Below are 19,370 nucleotides of genomic sequence, written 5' to 3' on the forward strand. Positions count from 1 at the left end.
TATAGAAAACATCCACAAATATTTAAATAAATGGTATTCTGTTATTATTTAACCGTGCAATTAATCATGATCAGTTTTTTAAATAGTGTGATTAATCATGATTAATTTTTTAATTGCTTGACAACCCTAATGGATAGTATACAAATATTGGAAATTTACCAGTTTTTAGTGCTTTCCCCTCAGTTGTGAATCTTAAAACCTATTTCTGGCCAGTAAATGAAATATGGTAAGAATTGAGTCTGTAATATGGTCTCATCACTTTTGGGTATTTTGAAAAAAACAATTAAAACTGCAGAATCATTCATCTGTAGAAGTGGCTATAGAGAATGCACTGTGATTAATTTTGCAAAGAGCGTTCTTAAAGATTTTTATCACTTACAATCACTGAGTCCTCGACTTGTCTGACATCATTGCAAGTTTAGCCAATACCTACTCTTTGGCACAGTTCCATGTAAATATTGAGCTGGATTTTTTCAGAACCATCAGAAATAATTATCAGTAAGGGTTCATAATCTCTCAACACTCTTTTTCGCCAAGTTCAGGATGCTGAGGCATCCTGGCTGGTTGATACAGATGTAATTTGTGTCCTGTGTAGTTGAGTACCCATGCTAAAATAGGTAATTTATGGTTCTGGCTCAGATAACATGGATGAGAAAAAAAATCCTCCTTTCAAAAATTGGCGTAGAAGTTAATACTTAAAGACACCTGTAGAGGCCTGTACTAAATCATGCTATTTTGAAGCAGCACAAATAGGATTACGTTGCCACCTTTCCAATAACTAATAGGTTTCAAAACATTGCATGTCTGAAATTTGAGAGCTTCAGTCTTTTGTACCCACTCTCTCATGCCCCCAAAGACATTTTTCCCCTCTTTTGCCTAACACAAAAAGGAGCGGCTACTAAAACTCTATGGTAGGTAGCCACCCAGCTTGTTTGGGTCAGCCCTGCCCAACAGTGTATGTTCAAAATGAAAGGTGGGGACTTGATTTGCCGAAGAGGACACAAAAGTTTCCACCCCATAGACTGTGAAGCCAGGGGGCCCCCCAGGGCGCTGGCCCAACATTTTTTGGCCTGCCACAGCCCAGATGGAGGCAGGTGATCTGGCAGCAACAGGAAGGGGTGGGACAGGGCAAGGCATTGTTGGGGAAGGGCCTCACCTGCACACTGAAGCAACAGCTGACAGGCCAGAGAGAGAAGACAGGCCAGCTCCACAGGACAGGAGCTGCTGCAGGGGGAGTACAGGGCGGGCTTGCTATCCAACCCCCTGTGAGGCAACACCTGACCCCTTCTCGGGGATGGGGCCTCCCAACCCATGGAGACAGCACCCAACCAACCTCGAGGGCAAGAGCTGGCACCCCCCATATCAGAGCCTTGGGGGGCAGGACCCTTCCCCATGTGGCCCTCCCACTTTAAATGGCACTCCCTTGGTTCACCCACCAATGTGTTCCTTCACCTTTTGCCTCGGGAGGAAGAACATTTCTATGCACAGTTCCACTAATGGAGCATGTAAATGGGTAGTTAGGTTTGCAATTGTCCCATCTGTGCCTGCAAATGTGGGGTTTTGTAGATTTGGGGAATGGTGGAGACAGCTGGGCGAGCGTTTCTGCTCTTTTCTCCTCCTACCTTTAGCCCCAAGTGTCCACCTGAACTTTGCTTTTGCTTTTGTCAGTTTAAACCTGGTCCTTAATATTCTTTTGATGATCATAGAGAAAAAAAAGTCTTATTAAATTAAATCCATCCCTACCGAACAGCAGGATAGCAACCCACTGGACGTGTCCAATATTAAACTGATCCAACTCTGTAACTTAGCCAGCTGCGCCTCCACTCCAGCATCCGTGCCGCCACACTCTTTTGCCATTACATAGACGTCACAGTGGATTGTCACAACATATCCTGATGCATTTTCCTTAGCAACCCTGGCATTTCACACAGCAGCAAAGCAGCGACTTGCTTTTTGAATGCAAGTTTGTATTTGAGGGGGTGCCACCTGATTCAGCCGAACATAGCCGTGCTCCTCAGCAAAGGTACATTTGGCGTAACTTCATTTCTTGGGCTCATCTTCCATCATTCTGTAGAAATGCACATCTCCCAACACCAAGTCTCAGTGCTCTAGATACAAGTGTTTTTAAAGCTCCCAGATGAAACGTAGGAAAGTGGGTTCTACCTTTAAAGTATCAACTTCATACATGAGCGAGAAAGTGGATTTCCTTAAGTTTATATCTTCTTGGGGTGAAACTTAGCCCTGTGCAAGAGGCCAACATAAGCCCTATGCACTGGTTAGTAGCACATGATCCCCAAGCGAGGAGACAGGTCAGCTCCACAGGACAGGTGCTAGCCGTCTGGACAGGGCTGAATTTTGCCTTGGACAGGGATGTTTTATGTACCCTTGTTATCAAGAATATTTATGTTTCAGTAAGGGCTGTCTCTGGTGGGCTGGAAGAGACAGTGCAGGATCTGCTGAAAGAGCAGCAGAAGATGGGCTATTAGATTGCTTACTCCTTTTATTGTTGTTGTTTAACCATACAGCCCTTATGCGGGTGTAACCCCTGTTGAAATTAATGGGATGTTTAACTAGGTAAGGGCTTAGAGAATTGACCTGTTTACTCAGCCCCATAGGAGAGCATTAATAAACCTTTGTTGAAAGAAAAAACACAACAGGCTGGGCTGACTGTAGTATTATTCCACCTGTTCCAGGTTTATATTGGAATAATACAGAGTTGATTCAGGCCATTCATCTTCTATTTATTGTCCAAATGTGTAAAGGAAAGTTTTATGCTAATCCCAGGGAAAGTAACTGATTGAGTCTGTTTATTTTGAGACTGCTCCTTAGTATGAAAGATCATCTTGAAAGTGCCATTTCCCTCTGTGAGACACAGCACAAGGTATCAGCTCAGTGCAGGAGTCCTGCTGAAAAGAAGTGACAAGGAAGAACAGACATGGTGGGAGCTAAAATTATCCCCTAGCATCTGTGAAGTGTCCAACAAGGTGCACACTGGGTTATACTGAGGGGGTATCTCATATAGTCTGGCAGTCCCATCAACGTGACAGGGCAGGCAGCACATCATCTGAACAATGAGACACTAATAATATGTCCTTCACAAAGGCACCACTTTTCTGACACCACAATGAAGGAATGTCACAGTAGCATAGATAATGCAGGGCTGGTCCAGAGGTGAGTGCTGCATCACCAGGGCAACCAGCTGGGCCTAGACATAGAAGGATTAGATGACTAAAAAATGAGGTATTTGTGTAAAGGCTAACAGTTTAAGGTTTGTTTAACTATTCAAGCATCTAATTTAGGGAGCAAAGTGGCATTCAGTTGAATATCCAGGTTTTGAAACCTATACATCACCCACAAGGAGCATGTAGAAGTACAAAGTGAGAAGCAATGAGCAGGATGGGAAGCACAGTGGAACCCTGTCTTGCGTTAATGAGCTCTGGTGCGGTCATAAAATTATCCTGTCTAATAGCAAGAGCAAGGCCATGAAAGGAGCGTATAGGTAAGTGCCTCAGAGGATGTAAAGGGTTATCTTTCATCCCATGTCTAGTCAGACATGCTTATTCTCTGCTCACACCTCACTTATGTTTTTCCTTTGTGCACTTATAAGGAAGCACACCCAAGGGGACTTGAGACTTACTGGCACTTGAAGTAGATCTAATTCTTATTTGTGCCCATGTGCAACTTCTACTTCCGGTTGGGTGCATCCTGCTGCACATAACACAGTGACTTATAGGATAATGGAAATTATTTAAAACAAATAAATAAAGCTATGTGTCATCAAAACCATCAAGTAAACAGAGAAGAATATCCAGAATGAAGGGGTGCTGGCAAGTTTGAGTAAGCCACAATATCAGCTGCCTTTGAATTATTCCTAAACATTCTCTGCAAAATTCATGTCATATTTTGGGACAAGATTAACAAAGATCTCTAAAGTGGATGTGAAACTGACCCCTGTCTAATGACCCAGTACAAGGCACATGCACCACGTTAGAGGGCTTAAACAGGATGTGGGTGGTGCATATGCTTTGTGCTGACCCTCTGCATTGGGTTGAAATTCATCTGAATGAGCTTCATGCAATACGTACATATCAGTTGTGCCTGTAAAACCCTGTTTCACTGAACATAAATGAATAAAAGTATTTGTTAAATTTACTTAAAATATTTATACGGCTTCTATCTGTAGGTATCTAAGTACCTTATGCTGAACTAATGCAAAGGCAGTGTGATCCAGTGATTTCATGTAGGCTCCTGGATCTTAGAAAACTTGCATTCTACGCCCCAGTTTGCTACTGACTTGCTGTGTGGTCTTAAGAAAATCACATAACCTTTCTACACCTCAGTTTCCCTTCTGTAGAAGTGAATGCTTCCCAGTTAACACAACACATGAGGATGAATAGGGGTAGCAAAATACAACAGCCAGACAGCAGGGAAGGAGTCCCAAAAAAGAGGCATGCATTATATCCTAAAGGCGGCTGGTGAAGAACTTCAGGAGACCAATCTGTGAGACAATTCACTTACTCCCCATTATGTCAGCTGGTATGTTATAAGCTGCAGATGTTGATGAACAACACAGCAACAGAAAAGTGTTATGTTGAGAGAACTGCAGGTGCTTTCACGGGTGATGTAATCTGTTTAGTAGGCAATTCTGCAGACTTCATGAAATTCCACTTGAAATTCTCTAGACTAGTGAATACTTATATTCACCCCATGGAAAAATTTTGATCACTATTCATAAATTTGTCAGTAATGTTTACTCTAGAGATGTAGAAATTGCATCTGAAATTTACTTTGATGCATATTGAATTATATCTACTTTTATTGTATTATGGAATAGTTATTTCTGTTTAATCTATTGGCATCTTTTTGATGTACTGAGATTTTGTGTTTGTTTGTTTCCCTTCACAGTGAAAATGAGGTCATTATTTGTCACTATAGGAATAAATGACAAAGGATTACAAAAAAATGCCCTTAGAAATGATTTGTTGCCATAAATATTCACATTAAAGATGACCCATTTATAAGCCAGCACCATAAATTGACTATCTAAAAAGTGAGTGCCCCACATGAATGCTGATCCCTGCCCCTTTCCTTGATCAGTTTTGATTAGCCAGGAAATGATTTGTTGATTCTTGCCCAGAGAAACTAGTCCCTTGAGTGGGAGAAGATAAGCGCCCCTTGTCGTATCCAAGGAGCCCATCCTCCAGCTGCAGCTAACACCATTTGTGTGCTATTAGATCTACAGCAGGCATGTGTGATACAGTTACCATGCTTGCTGGGCTTATTAGTCCCAAAAGCACATACTCTGTAAGATGCACACTTAGGATAGCTGCCTCTTTTGTCACCAATCTGAGGTGCCACTTTAGGGATCTGATGCTAAACCAGCAGCCCCTAGCTTTCCTGTCCTGTTCTACTCCTGGAGAGAGTTCATCTCCTTCCAAAATGTCTCATGTAAAAACTACCCATCCCTCCATTCTTCTACAGAAAGATTGCCTTCAAATTGTGTCTTCCTGTCTTAGCTGATAAGTGAATGTCTATATCACATTTAGTGAGCAGGCTTATTTTACTACTGGTAGTCCACTCAGCTTTGAGTGGCTTGTATTTCTGGGAGTTGTTTTTAGGAATCCATCTCTTTGAGACAAAAACACAAATTTAGTTCTTGTGTAACAACAAATACAACTCCTATTCAAAAAATAGAATAGTACTCTACAGTGTTCCCAAATATTATGTTACAATAGCAGTACTTCAATGTTTGGGGCCTATAGTAGTATAGTAGTGAAATAAAGTTAATATGCATGCTCAGATGGACAATTTATTTAATTTTGATAAGCCCTGTGTATTCAATATTGCCATGTTCTTTGAGGAACTTTCTCCCTGTTCTCTCTCTCTAAATATATATGTTTCTAAAGTCTTTTCCTTGTGTCTTTCCTACCTAGCATCATCCTCTCCTTGTTCATTTTCTGTCCAAAGCAAAACCCTTCAGAGCAAATCTTTGTTGAATTCCTACTACTCAGGTACTACTGCCAGATTTTATTTATTTTTTTTTTTTTAGTTTTCTTTGTTTTGTTTTGTTTTACATTTCCTGATATGACATATAGACTGAGCCTTCTGAATGTTGGATACGGCTAACCTTGTTTTCATTTTTTTAAATTTGTTTTCCTCGTTGATCTTCTGTTGATTTCCATTGATCCGTGTCGTGTGGGTGACCGGAATTCCATCTCAAAGTATCATCAGACACTGTTCCGTCGGCTGCACTGCTAGGTAAGAAGACAGGTATAGTGCACTGTATTCCAGTGGAGGGAAAACATTTATTGCATCTGAAAGTGACTCTAAGGGACACAATCAAATGGTTTAAGCTTCAATATTACAACCTTCCTTTGGATTGACCACCACTTTGTTATTGAGGAAACTGAAGCAACTCTAAGGTTAAGTGTAGTCCTACAACCAAATCAGAAATGTGACTTCCCCTTAGAGCTGCTGTTTGCTGTTATGCTGGAATAACGTGTTGTGGATTCTTAAATAAAACGTAGGCCAAAATAATTATGTATTTCAGTTCCATTCAAAATGCACACAAAAATAAAAATTAGTGAAATCTTGGAAAGTGGACAAAATAGATCAGGAAAAAAAATTACACTATCTTCCTTATTAAAAGGAAAATAAGGCAAAATTTGAGAACCTGAGGGGTGTCAGGTTCCTCTTTCATGTGTACTGTGTGACGTGATGGGCCAAATTTCCATCCATTCTCCAATTTTGGAAACCATTTTAACTCATGTAAGTGATTGTGCCTACAAAGCTGACACACACATGCTTTGTATGTGAAGAGCAGATCTGAGATCCCCAGCTCATGTGCGTAAATGAGTGTTTGCATATTCAGAATTGGTTGGAGCCTGCTTCTTTGGATGCAATCAGTTATGAGAGCAACAAGTTCCATGCAGAAATCAGAGGCTGAGCTTGGGAAAGGGAGACTTTCATACTGAGTACATTGAGAACTGTAAAAGCAAAGAAAAAAATGTCTCCACTTGTAGTACATAGCCCTACTCTATCTGTCATGCACAAAACTCCCATTGATCAGCACTTGGATACCATGGTACTAGGTGCTATACATAAACCTGAAGAAGACAGAGATTAATGTCAATGGGAATTTGGTACAGAGTGAGTACTGAATATGCAGTAGAAAGTGCAGATCACAGAGGAGAATTTTGCCTGAGTTAAGAGAGTTTGCACTGAGTTAAAGCCAAGGGAAAATGCATAATGGTAACTTTATTTTATGAAAGGAGACTCTCTAGGCCAACGTTTTCAAAATTGGATGTTAGATATTACCCTTCAAATCCCTGTTTCAGCACCCGAATGAAAGTGACCTTGTAAATGTCAGAGTAGTTGAGTGTGCCATGACTCCCTTTGACTTTAATAGAAATCATCAGTGCTCAGCGCCTGTGAAAATCAAGCCACTTTTATTTGGGTACCTAAATACCAATCTAAGTAGTCTAGCTTCAGGTATCCAACTGTGAAACTTTTATTCTTTAGAGTTTTAAAAAGAATATGCTGCTCCATCAAATTAACAAAGAGACAGCAGAATGGGCAGAAGAAACTTTTAAGCTGGCGAAAGGAGAAAGAGCTATTCAGAAACGTATTACAGGTGTACCCTTGAATACAAGAGTAATAATAGCTTACCAGTTTTGGATCTCCCTTGAGGACGCCTGTGCTTACCGTCTGTGGAATTTGAAAAAAGGCAATTCCCCTGCTATGAATCAGAAAACAGATATGGGGAAGATCAGAATCTACCCAGTGGTATTTATCAGACCTGTCATTTTGGATTATCTGCAGTAACTTTTCCCTTCCAGACACAGTAATCTACTTCAGCTGCCTTAAACATTACCCTGAGCAGGTAGCAGCCCAGTAATTAGACCAGGAAAAAATTACATGCAAGTACATGAGTGCACTGTATTACAAAGTAACAGCAAAGGAACAGAGTTAGGCTGGAAGAGACTGTTGCAGAACGTAAATTTATCATGCTATCTGTTGCAATACTGACTTTGGGAAGAGAGGGTTCTTTTTTCAGGGAGAGAATGTGTCCATTTTCCAGTTGGGTTGTATTTCATAGTTTCCCAAAGACAAAATGTTGTCTAAGAGAAATCTAAATGTAGATTCATATCACAGACGTGGTCCCTACACAATGTAATTACTGCGGTATATTGGGCAGGTGCTGTCCACCCTCAGCTCTGCACTTAGTATCTGTCAAAACAGAGGCCCCTATTTCGCTGGAGCTTTTTTCACACCTGTATTCTGGGTAGTGAGCACAGTGGTCTTGTTAGGACAGCTAAATCGCTGTGCAAACTGCACACTTCTTGATCCAAGCTTCCTACAGTGGAAAAAAAAGGCTTTAAAAATCCCAACGTTTAGAGAAAAGCAGTAATAATTATTAAGAATCAAATTGTTCTTGTATTTTACATCTTCAACCCACTTTAAAATTCTTAACTAGCTAATGTTTACAGCCCACCGACATGGTGGATATGGATTACCATTTCCATTTTACAGATGGGAAACTGAGGCACAAAGGTTAAAGCCATGATTTTCAGAGATGCTGTGGACCCACAGTTCCATCTGAAATTAAGAGCCACAGGTACTTAACCCCTCTGAAAAGAAGGCCTTTAGCAACTTGCTCAAGGCTGCCTGGTGAGTTGCGGACAAAACCAGAATCACAACTCAGGAGTAGTTCTTCAAGTATGTGTCAGTGTGTATGTGCCCCAGCCACATGAGACCAGATATTTTTGAATAGCAGTGTCAGGTCTATGCATGCACCCAGTGCTTCCTCATGCTCCTCTATGAGGGCACAAAGGGTGGGGTGACCATGACCCTCTCACAGTTCCCTTTTACTGCCCATGGCAGCAAGAAGGAAGCTAGTGAGTATCCAGTTTGCTGTATGATTGCTTTGGCTAAATTTCCCAAAAGCTTATTCCACTCCTCTAAGATACCTCTGAACTATCTTCATTCATTTATTCTTCCTACCCAGGTCTGTTCTAATGTTTGTCAAACTAAAAACTGCTTGCAAACCACCCTTATAGCTCCCCCTGTACAGGTTGTTAGAATGGTACACTCAAACCCTACAGACTTTAAGCCTTCGCCATCCTGTGATGAGCTAACAGCACTGAAAGAGAGGCACAGCTGATGCCTATTCGTCTTGGGAGAATCTCACATTCCAAGCAGTTGTTCGATCTGCCTCTTCTTGTCTGCAAGAACCTGCAACTTGAGGGATGCGAGGCTGTACCTACATCTTCTGAAGCAGTGTGTGCGAATGGCATTGGAGCCAGGAGATTTGAGCTCAAAGACACGTCTGACAATCAAGCCCACACATTGCAGCATTCTATCTAGCAGGCAGGTGACTCCGAAGACATCTGTAGAGAAAGAAGCACAGAAGTCATCATCACCCCCCAATTTGACATCTCGCATGTTGGATGCAGTAGACTGAAAAGGGCTACCCAGAGGAGTGGGGGAGGGGCTCGAGAAGGAACTTGGTCTCCTCTCATAAAGAAAGACTCTGGGAGACAAGCCAAATAAGTCTCACCGCATCAAAGATGAGCAGAAGGGAGCAGACTGCACCACAGAAGACTTCACCGGTGACAGCATCAATGCCAGCATCATCTCTTGGCACTGACATATGCATTAGAAACAACACAGTCCTTGGCACTGATAGCACCTTACCAGACCACACCACCTATGGAAGAGGTGTATTCCTTATACCCATCCCCAGGACACACCTTTTTCCATCCTGAAGGAGAAAACCATTGCCACTGAGGTCTACGAGTTGTGCCACTGAGAGACCAGGGGATCTCTACAAACCTCAACAGCCAGCGCACCAAGATTGGCTCTGGTTCGGCCAGCAACCCACCAGCCCTACATATGCATACAGAATGCCACCATGCCCCTAGTGATAGGGCTCACTCTCTCAGAGATAATCCCTGCCTTCACAAAAGAGGAGTAGGGGTCCCCCTCTCCTGAGGTTTCTGTAGTTGTCAGAGGCCACAGAGGAACAAGATCCGGACACTGAATGACTCCACTCGCTGCCTAAACACCTCTCATTATCATCACTGCAGGATGAAGCAATAGCCTCGGTAATGATAGTGGCACTGGACAATTTCAAGGCTTTTCAGAAGTTTCTGGTGCAGATCACGGACACGTTGGAGACAGAGATTTTGATCATCTCTGAGAAGTCTCATAAAGTATTTGACATTTTGTTGGCTGCTGGTTGTGCCAGAATTGCCCTCCTTATAAATGAGTCATCCTAGACCCAGCAAGAACCTCTTGACAAATGCCAGATGCTATTCCAGCAATAGCTAAATGTGCCAGAAACTGGTACCAGGAACCCCCCCAGTTGTGATTATTTTGACTCCCACCCCAACCCTGACAACCTGGTGGCCTCAGCTGCTCAGCAGAAGTCAAGATCCACCAAAAACATGCTGAAGGACAAAGATCCCAAATGCTACAATCCATCTGGAAGAAAGGCCTACTCATCAGCCTTGTTCCAATTGAGAGTGGCCAGCTGTCAGTCATTGCTGGCCAAATATGACTTTTTGACATGGGATAGGGTGACACCCTTCTTGGCCAAACACCTTCACAAAAACAGAGAAGCTGAAACACAATATAAAAGAAGACCAGCTCAGAGCCATCTACAGGAAGAGATGGAGGCCTCTGACACTGAGACCAAGTCTGTGACCACTGTAGTAGCCATTTGTAGAGTGTCATGGTGCCAAGCTTCAGGTATCCCTCATAAGGTACGAGCCAGGATTAAAAACTTGCCCTTTGAGGGGTCAGAGCAGTTAAATGAATGCACTGGTAGGCCCTACATGCATGGAAATATTCCAAAGCAGCCCAGTGCTTTCTGGGGATCTACATTCCTCCACCCTATCAAAGGGCATACCATCCTCAGACATTGTGTCATCAGAGACCACACACCACAGGGTACCATGGACAAATGGAGGTACATGGCCAGGAAATGCCCTGGGTAAAATAAAGGGCATCAAGCCTCCTCCACCTTCTGGGATGACCTGTCAGCAAATTTGATGGGATAGTGGAAAGCTGTATAGAAACCTTTCCACAGAGCCATACCTTGGGAAGCCGCCTCATGCCATACCACCGGGCATTGTCTGTTATAACATTAGAATGATGGCTTCCCACTGAATGTAATGAAAGGGGTCTCAATCTCTTCCCCAACAATGACACTGGTCACAGACACATCAGGGGCAGGGTGGAGCCGCTTCCAAATGCAAGGTTTGTGATCTCAGGACAATCTATAATTGCATATGAACATCTCAGTACTGAGAGCCATCAAACTGGCTTGCATGGCATTCCTACCCATCTTTTAAAATGCCACAATGCAGATCCTGATGGTCAACGCATCAGCAAAACACTGTGTAGGCAAGCAGGAAGGCACTCAATCATCTCTCTGCCTGGAGGCAATCAATTTCTGGGAATGGCGCCATCAGCATGGAGTCATTCCAATAACTCTGCACCTACCAGAGGCCAGCAATTACCCGATAGACTTCCTAAGCAGGAATGTGATAACCAGCCACAAGTGGTCATTGTGGAAATCCATTCTAGAACTGATATTCTGCTGGAGGGGAACTCCCACCGTAGATCTGTTCTCCAGGTTGGACAATGCCAGTGCAAGGACTTCTGTTCCAGGGAAGGTGTGAATCCCACCTCCCTTCTGGACACCTTTGTGCTTTGTTGGTCTTGAGGACTACTCTGTGCCTTCTAAGCAATCCCCCTGAGCCCCATGATCATATCCAACATTAGACAGGACAAAGCTATAGTCAGTACGATAGCCTCTTTATAGCAGAGGCAATTTTGGCTGTTGGATCTCCCACAGGTATCCCGCCTGTTCTTGATATACCTTCCCACCTGTCCAGGCATGCTCTCACAAAACCAGGGTCAAATATTGCACCGGGACCCTCAGTTGTTGCATCTAACAGCCCGGATATTTACTATGCACAAGCCCAACAGAGATTGATCCCTACAAGTCTATTAGATCGTTCAATAGGATTGGAAACCCTCCACCAGGAAGACTTACTCCTTGAAGTGGAAAAAAAAATCCATATGGGAAATAAAAAATATTGTGAACCCAGTTGAGATCGCAATACCAAAGATACTGGATAACATGCTGCTCCTGAAGCAGGAGGGTTAGCCTTAAGGTCCATCTGGCAGTAATATCTGCATGCCATGCTCCAATGTGGTCACATACGGCCTTTTTACACCTCGCAGTATCAAGATTATTCAAGGGCTTTCTGCGTACTTCCCCTTCAGCCAGAGACCCTACTCCCATATGGGACCTTAATGTCGTTCTCCTCTTGCTTAAGGAGCCTTCATTGAAAGCGTTGGTGGAATGCTTGTGTTATAATCTCACCATCAAGATGGTCTTTCCCATAGTCATCATGAAGAGTCAAGAAAACTACAAGCTCGCATGGTTGAATCATCAGATACATCCTTCCACAGGGACAAAGTGGTGATGAAACCACACGCTAAATTCATCCCTAAAGTGGTCTCAGAATTCCACCTGAACCAGTCTGTCACCTTAGTAGTCTTCTTTCTGAAGGCCCATATGTTACCAAAAGAAACAAAACTTTGTACTCTGAATGTTGTCCAGGGCCCTGGTTTATTACATCACCAGGACCAAACCTTTCAGATTTTCTCCCTACCTCTTCATGGCCATTTCTGACATCAAAAGGCCAGTCTGTCTCATCCCAGAGAATCTCAGTGGGTTACACAATTCATTTCCACCTGCTATAAATTGGCTGGCAAACCTCCAAATATTAAGGCACGCTCTAATAGGCTTCAGGAAATGTCTTTGGACTGCTTCGGATTTATACCCATCTCTAAGATTGGTAAGGCAGCCACATGGAGCAATCCACTGAGCTTTGTGAATCTCTGTGCACTTGACATGGATGCCAAGTTTGGAAGAGCAGTACTTCAATCTCCATTCGACTGATATAGCTGAATCTCCTCACTCCCACCTTCTGGGGACGATACTGTTTGCCAGTCACCTAGAGTGGGATCCATACTCAAAGTATGGTTACTTATCCTACAGTAACTTTGGTTCTTTGGGAAGTTATAGTCAGTGAGGATCCCACAACCTGCCCTCCATCCCCACTGTTTGGGCTTTGAGTTTCAAGGGAACTGAAGGAGAGTCATGCCTGTCCTACCCTTCATGCCCTTGTCTGGGAGCTAAAAGAGGACAGGACACATGTGTGGCCCGAATGGACACTGTTACTCAAAAAAAAAAACAAAAAAAAACCAACAACAACAGTGATGCATGCCTACCTGGAGTGAGATCCACACTGATGACACCATCTCAAAGAACTACACTTATTGTAGGATAAGTAATCGTATTTTCCTGACTTCCCAATCCCATTCTCCAGACACTGGACAAAGCTGCATCTGCAAAATAGTTTGATGGTAAAACTGGTTTATGTAAAAATATGGGAGAAACAGCATCAGCCACCCCAGAAACCAATATCCATCACACGGTGCTACCTGCAGCTTGGCATATTTGTTCCCATCTGTTATGCCTTCTGCTAATAAAAGTGCAGTGTTTGTAATACTAGATGACTCACCAGACTCAGCTGTGACATGATCTGTTGATAGAAAGACACAGGGGATGCTTTTTTTTTTTTTTTTTTGGCTTCCATCCCACCCTTTGCTTGATTAATGCTTTTGTAATGCATTTCTTTAGCTGCTTAACTTTCTGGTATGAAACATCCCTGGATTCAGACACTATGCTTGCAAGTGTCTGTGCTGGGAAAATTAATACTTAGTTGAAAGCAAGAGAGGCGGGAGAGGTCTGCGTCCTGGCAGTTTCGTTGTGGCCCAGCTTGGACCATGAAGGTGCAGCCCTGATCAGGGCTGGTTTAGAACTATATTGCTTCAGGGACTATTTTGAGAGGCATTATGCATTGCTGCTATCTTCCAGCCTTCCGCAGTGGATGGAGGTGGAGGAGACTCTTCAAAGGGTGCAGCATGTTGTTCCCGTTGCACCTAGCTAGCTGCCATTCCTACTATGTAGAATGAACATTGGCCATGGCTCCAATTCCCCCCACTCTTGTCCACACTGCACCCACCCAAGAGGGTGCTAGCCCGAAGCAAGCGCAGCCCTCAGGGGAACACAGGAACTTTAACTCTGTCTCAGCCCTGCACAGGAGGAACAAGACAGTGGAAGGTTCCTTGCACCCTTCCTTTCTTCTGTGCACTTATGCAGAAACCACACACAATCTGTCCTGTATTTACACACCGAGAGAAATTTGCCTTAGATTTATCCATTTTTTAGTTGGTGCTGTGCAATTACACACATGCAGTGCATCTGCCCTGGGTTTATCTACAGTATATCTCTGAGCATTTTAAAGGTGAAGATTATGATATTGTTTCATTAGTGAGCTGCATCGTCATTGACTTCTTAATATGAAGCAGTTAGAGGTTTAAAAATTGGTGGCTCACATACTCTTTGTGGCCTCACAGGGCATGCCAGCCCCAAGGCAATGGTGGGTGCTGCCTCTGCAGCTGCCCAATTTGCTCAATGTCACTTGCCATGGAATAAGCAGCTGTGAAATAACCTGAATTAGGCAGATGAAGGTTGTTTGATGAATCTCTCTGATGACATTCCTGGGAGACTGACTGACTCGATGGCCGCATGCAGTCAATGCAGAAGATTTCCTGCTTCAGTCTTCCATGGCTGATGAGGCATTTCAAGGCGGGGGCAAAGTTGTCCTTGGAAATATCGGACAGTTGGGCATGGGGAGATGCAGGTGTGTATGGTATTCTGAGGTTCTCAGTGCAATCTACTAACTAGCTGAACTAATTAATTAAACTGCTTAACACCCTAAGCTAGGTGTGTTTAGCCTCGTTTTACACATGAGGCACAGAAAGACTGACTTGGTCAGGGCCATGCAGTTAATCAGTGGCAGAGCTGGGGCGTGAACTGAAGAGTCCCAGGTCCAAGTCCACTGTAGCAGTACATTCTCCCTCCTTATTTAAGCATGTATCCCATTTGTTAGTGAAGCTGGGAAAGGAAATACACACAAACTTCTGTCAAGGTTAGTATATGCAGTATTAAATGTTTGCCAGAATGTGGCAGTGGTGTTTTTAAGACGAAGGGGAATTGATTTTCTCCAGCCTTGTTTTTTACCCATCATGAGCCAGCATGGCTAACACATGAGCTGCTGCTTATTGTCTTTCCCACAAAAGAAAGAAGAATGAAGGATGCACTCTCCACACTGCCTCTAACATGGCTAGGAAATCAAACCATGCTTCCAGTTGGCTTGTCTCTAATTAACGTGCCCAGTTTGGCTAAATCAATATCATCAGTCAAATGATAATCTTTACTTATGTTTGTCATAGCACCGTGCATATAGCATATCACCTTTGAGTTGGGTATTTTTCATATAATAAACCCTATGCACATAAAATAGTGAGCTAATTTTACTAAGTGCCACTGTATCACTAGCATAATGGAGAGAGATATTAGCCATGTCACACCCGTCCTTAAGAGATGTCAAGTAATTGACAACCCTAACTCTAGTAGACAGAGATTGGATATGTGTGTAATTAAATCCGTCACAAACACCACTCAAAATATAATTTATTTTGTGCAAAGGAAGTCTTATCGTGTTACACACTTGCCAACATTAAGAGAAAAAGTATAAACAGAGATGATTACATTTATGTAGCCTGTCATTTCAGAAGCAGAAAGAGCTGGTGGATATTAAAGGAAAAGATTCTAAACAAACTTCTCTGTGTATTCAGGACACACATCAGTGCAGTAGGGCTGGAGTCATTTGAAGCTTAGTTAGGTTTTCTTGTCCGCAGACACCATCAGTGTGTATGTTCTTCCTGTGTGTGTTATCTCACAGTAACAAAACTAAGTTTGTGAACCAAGATAACATTAAAAAAAAGAGGAATCTGAGGTTTCTATGGTATAAACTGTTCTGGGTGGACAGGGCTTCTGCCTGTAGCCCTACTGGAATACTTGTCCAGGGATTTGCTCATAGTGAGCAGCTTGTAGGACTGGGGAGCTAATTTTTCAGGTGCTTCCTATAACGTACCTGACATTTGCCAAAGAATTTACCAGTTGTCATGAGGATGACAATTATTTATGTATTTTATTTGTTTAGTTATATAGCAACAAAAGTATGCTACAGTAAGTGTTTTAGTAGCAATCAGGCAATTATTTCCTGCCTTTGGGATTACTCCTCAGACACTGGAAGATACTTTTATCTTGCGTTTCATTGGTAGAGGGATTTTCATCACATAATATCCTGTTGCAATAACTTTGGTTTGAACCACATAGAGCTGGAACTCACTGATACTCCAGCTCACATCGGGAAGTTATACTATGTTACTCCCAGTGCAATACGTTTTATTTCTGCAACCTGCAGGAAAAGGAAAGCCTGTCTATAGTGCGCTTCAAAGACCCTTTTCGTTGATTGCCCTCGTTAGAGGTGAGAGTTTGCTGCTGCCTCTCCTCCATTCCAGGGCATATTGAATTGTTCATAAAATTGCTGCAAACAGCGCATCTTGAGAGATGGTGTAGTGCCTTGCTTGAGTGCTTCATTAACCGTGCTTAGGCTCAGATTCAAGGGGTGATGAGACAGAGTGGGAACCATATGTTTCATAAGGCATTATTAGCAGAACATCTGAACATTCGGCTCACCTCATACACAGCAATTCATGTACGTGAAGAAGATTCAAGTTCTTTTTTTTCCCCCGTGGTACAAAACAAAATGTCTGTGGATGCAGCCATGGACCATTCTGAGTTCACACAAATAACCAGGTCAGCTTCTCCTCCCAGTGGTGGACATGGAATCCACTCAAAGTACTGCAGGCACAGAAAATCCAAGTTAGTCCATCGTTACCTCAGTTAGTTCCCACAGCTTGTTCTGAGTGAGCATGGAAAGCTCATCATTGCCTGATGCTAGGAGTATATTGAAGTGCACTAGGGAACTTTCTGTGTCCAGTAGCAGGATCCCCATGGCTAGTTAGTGCATGGTGCTCTGGTATGCTGTAGATTTACAGCCCTACTTGTTGCCCACTAACTCTCCAGCTAGACAAGCCATTAGGAAATGCATTTCAGTTGGGACAAACACATAAAAACCTTGTAATGTAGTTGTCCACATCACAGAAACCTCTAGTTTAAGATTTCAGCACATTGGTGGCCCAGTGTGGAGGAGGTGATTTAAAAGAGAAGTGGGTAAAAATTATTAATAGAACTGCACATTAGTTTTAAGACTGCCTCTCAAAGAGGGACATCATAATGTTTTCTAATTGGGGCTGATAAAAATGTAGCATTACTTGTTGGTTCCTCAGAGAAGCCAGTTGTGAAATTGGGTTTGTATTAAACCTCATAATGGAAAATTAAGCATAGTATGTCTGTTGGAAATGGCCTGACATAAAAATAGTCTCCTCTCCATTATGGGAGGTTAATAGGGAATAGGTAAGGAAAGCTGCATTGAGGAAACAAAGCCAACTAGGAGAATTAATAAGCCTTGAAATTCCCTCTGTTCAGAGTTCTCACATTGTAATTAGTAACAGTATTAGAATTATTATACAAATGCTTAGATGTTACTCTTCCTTAAATTCCACATTTATTAATGTTATATGTGTTGGTGGTTTTGCTAAAGCCAAATTCATATTTATTTTTGTGTGTCGCATGCATGTTGCTTTATTGAAGAGCCCGAGGAGATCCCTAACGAAGTGCCAAGACAAAGACTCACTTGAGCAAATGCCTGAATTCAGTTGGCTCATTTGGAAAGATACAAGACCTAGCAACTAAATGTTGCATCTAAGCAGAGCTTCTGTGGTTAAATAGAAGAATTCTGGTTGGTGACCATGTGTTGATAGAAGTGCTTTCTGTTGTATTGTCTATTAGGAGTATTGTGCCATACAGTTAGGGTTCTGCCTGAATATATGAAGCTATAGTCTTCATTCACCTAGTGCTGGAGATGTTTTCTCAATCCATTTCTTTTGAAAAGGTACATTTTTTCTGATATTTAGTTTTCTGAAATATAAGTGCAAGGTACCCATATTTCTGTGCAGTTTTGTTGTTCCTTCAGATGACATTACATTTCTTAAACTGAAATATATATGTTAGGCCTAAACTTTACGTCATAAGTGACTAACAATTTGGGGTTCCCAAATTTCTGGGTGCCCCACTTGAGATGCTGAGTACTCAGTCTCTGAAAATCAGGCCTCTTTAAGCTATCTAAGATTGAGAACCCAAAAATCACTAGTCACTTTTGAAAACCTTGTTCTTTCCTATGTGCAGGGCAGTCATGCTTTGTGAACAGAAGTATATCATTCCAGTGGAGTTGCCATGCAGATTTCATGATTTTGTAAGAGGGATTATTTCTTGAGATATGCCATTTACTTCTGTCACTCTTGTGCCTGTTTGGCTATCCACCTCTGTTCCTGTCTCCTTCTGATTGCCTCACTGACTGATTATACTACAAATATTTGAGTGTGTCTTAATCTTTCTGGATGGCTTTGGGCATGTGTGGTTTTCCACTTGCTTCTGTTCTTTATTTCACCTGTGCTGATCTATGTGGGGTCGGGGGGAACAAACAGCACAGGAATGAGACCGGAAATAATGACTAGGTAAAAGCTTGTTTTGCCTCCCTGTCTTTAAAACAGAGAGCAGCCATGTGGAGATGACCCAGCCAACTCTGACCATCCAGACCCATCCGTACAGGAGCTGTGAGCCAGTGGAAATGTCCTATCCCAGGGGGCAGTTCCAGCCAGCCATCCGAGTGGCCGACTTGCTACAGCATATCACCCAGATGAAACGAGGACAGGGCTATGGATTTAAAGAGGAGTATGAGGTGAGAGGAACATTTGTTCACATAAGTAAATAGAGAAGTTGCAGCAACTCTCAAGTCAGGATGGAGGCTCAGGAGTAGAGAATTATCATTTTAAGAGGCTTTTTTTGTCAGTTGAATTAACTGTAATCATTTTCCCCTTCTTGTGTTTCTGTGGCTAGGATTATAACCATATTCCTTTCCCTTCTGTAGTGGCTCCAAGCCCACTTCTCCTGTAGTGACAGTGATTACTGGGGGCTATCTGCTTCCTAGGTCCATATAACAGGATTATAGCATGGTAAGAGGAGATGGAGACCATTGACAAGACCATTGGGTCCATTCCTTTGCGAGTGTGGATTATAATTTAGAGTCCAAGGCTACCCTTTCCCCAGAAAAGCGTGCATAGCCGAGACCGAGCCGGTGAAACAGGGAAAGAATCAGAGCTCCCTTCTCCTGTCACCATTGGTGGAGTATAACTAAAGTAATGCAAGCCAAGACTGCGTAAGCAAAGTAAGCTTTTTCTTTGGATTTCTACTC

The 19,370-nt window shown here is 42.7% G+C and overlaps 1 protein-coding gene across 2 annotated transcripts in view; it reads left to right on the plus strand.

The window, feature by feature from the left end:
• The window catches only part of PTPRT (protein tyrosine phosphatase receptor type T), a 734,376-nt gene that overhangs the window by 664,535 nt on the left and 50,471 nt on the right, over positions 1–19,370 (plus strand). For both annotated transcript variants that reach the window (XM_073309805.1, XM_073309804.1), the window contains 3 exons: positions 5,934–6,011; positions 6,223–6,258; positions 18,670–18,857. In XM_073309805.1, the coding sequence (XP_073165906.1) occupies positions 5,934–6,011; positions 6,223–6,258; positions 18,670–18,857 (302 nt within the window). The remainder of the gene's footprint in view (positions 1–5,933; positions 6,012–6,222; positions 6,259–18,669; positions 18,858–19,370) is intronic.

This window comes from Lepidochelys kempii, chromosome 13 (assembly GCF_965140265.1).
Source record: "Lepidochelys kempii isolate rLepKem1 chromosome 13, rLepKem1.hap2, whole genome shotgun sequence".
NCBI lineage: Eukaryota > Metazoa > Chordata > Testudines > Cheloniidae > Lepidochelys > Lepidochelys kempii.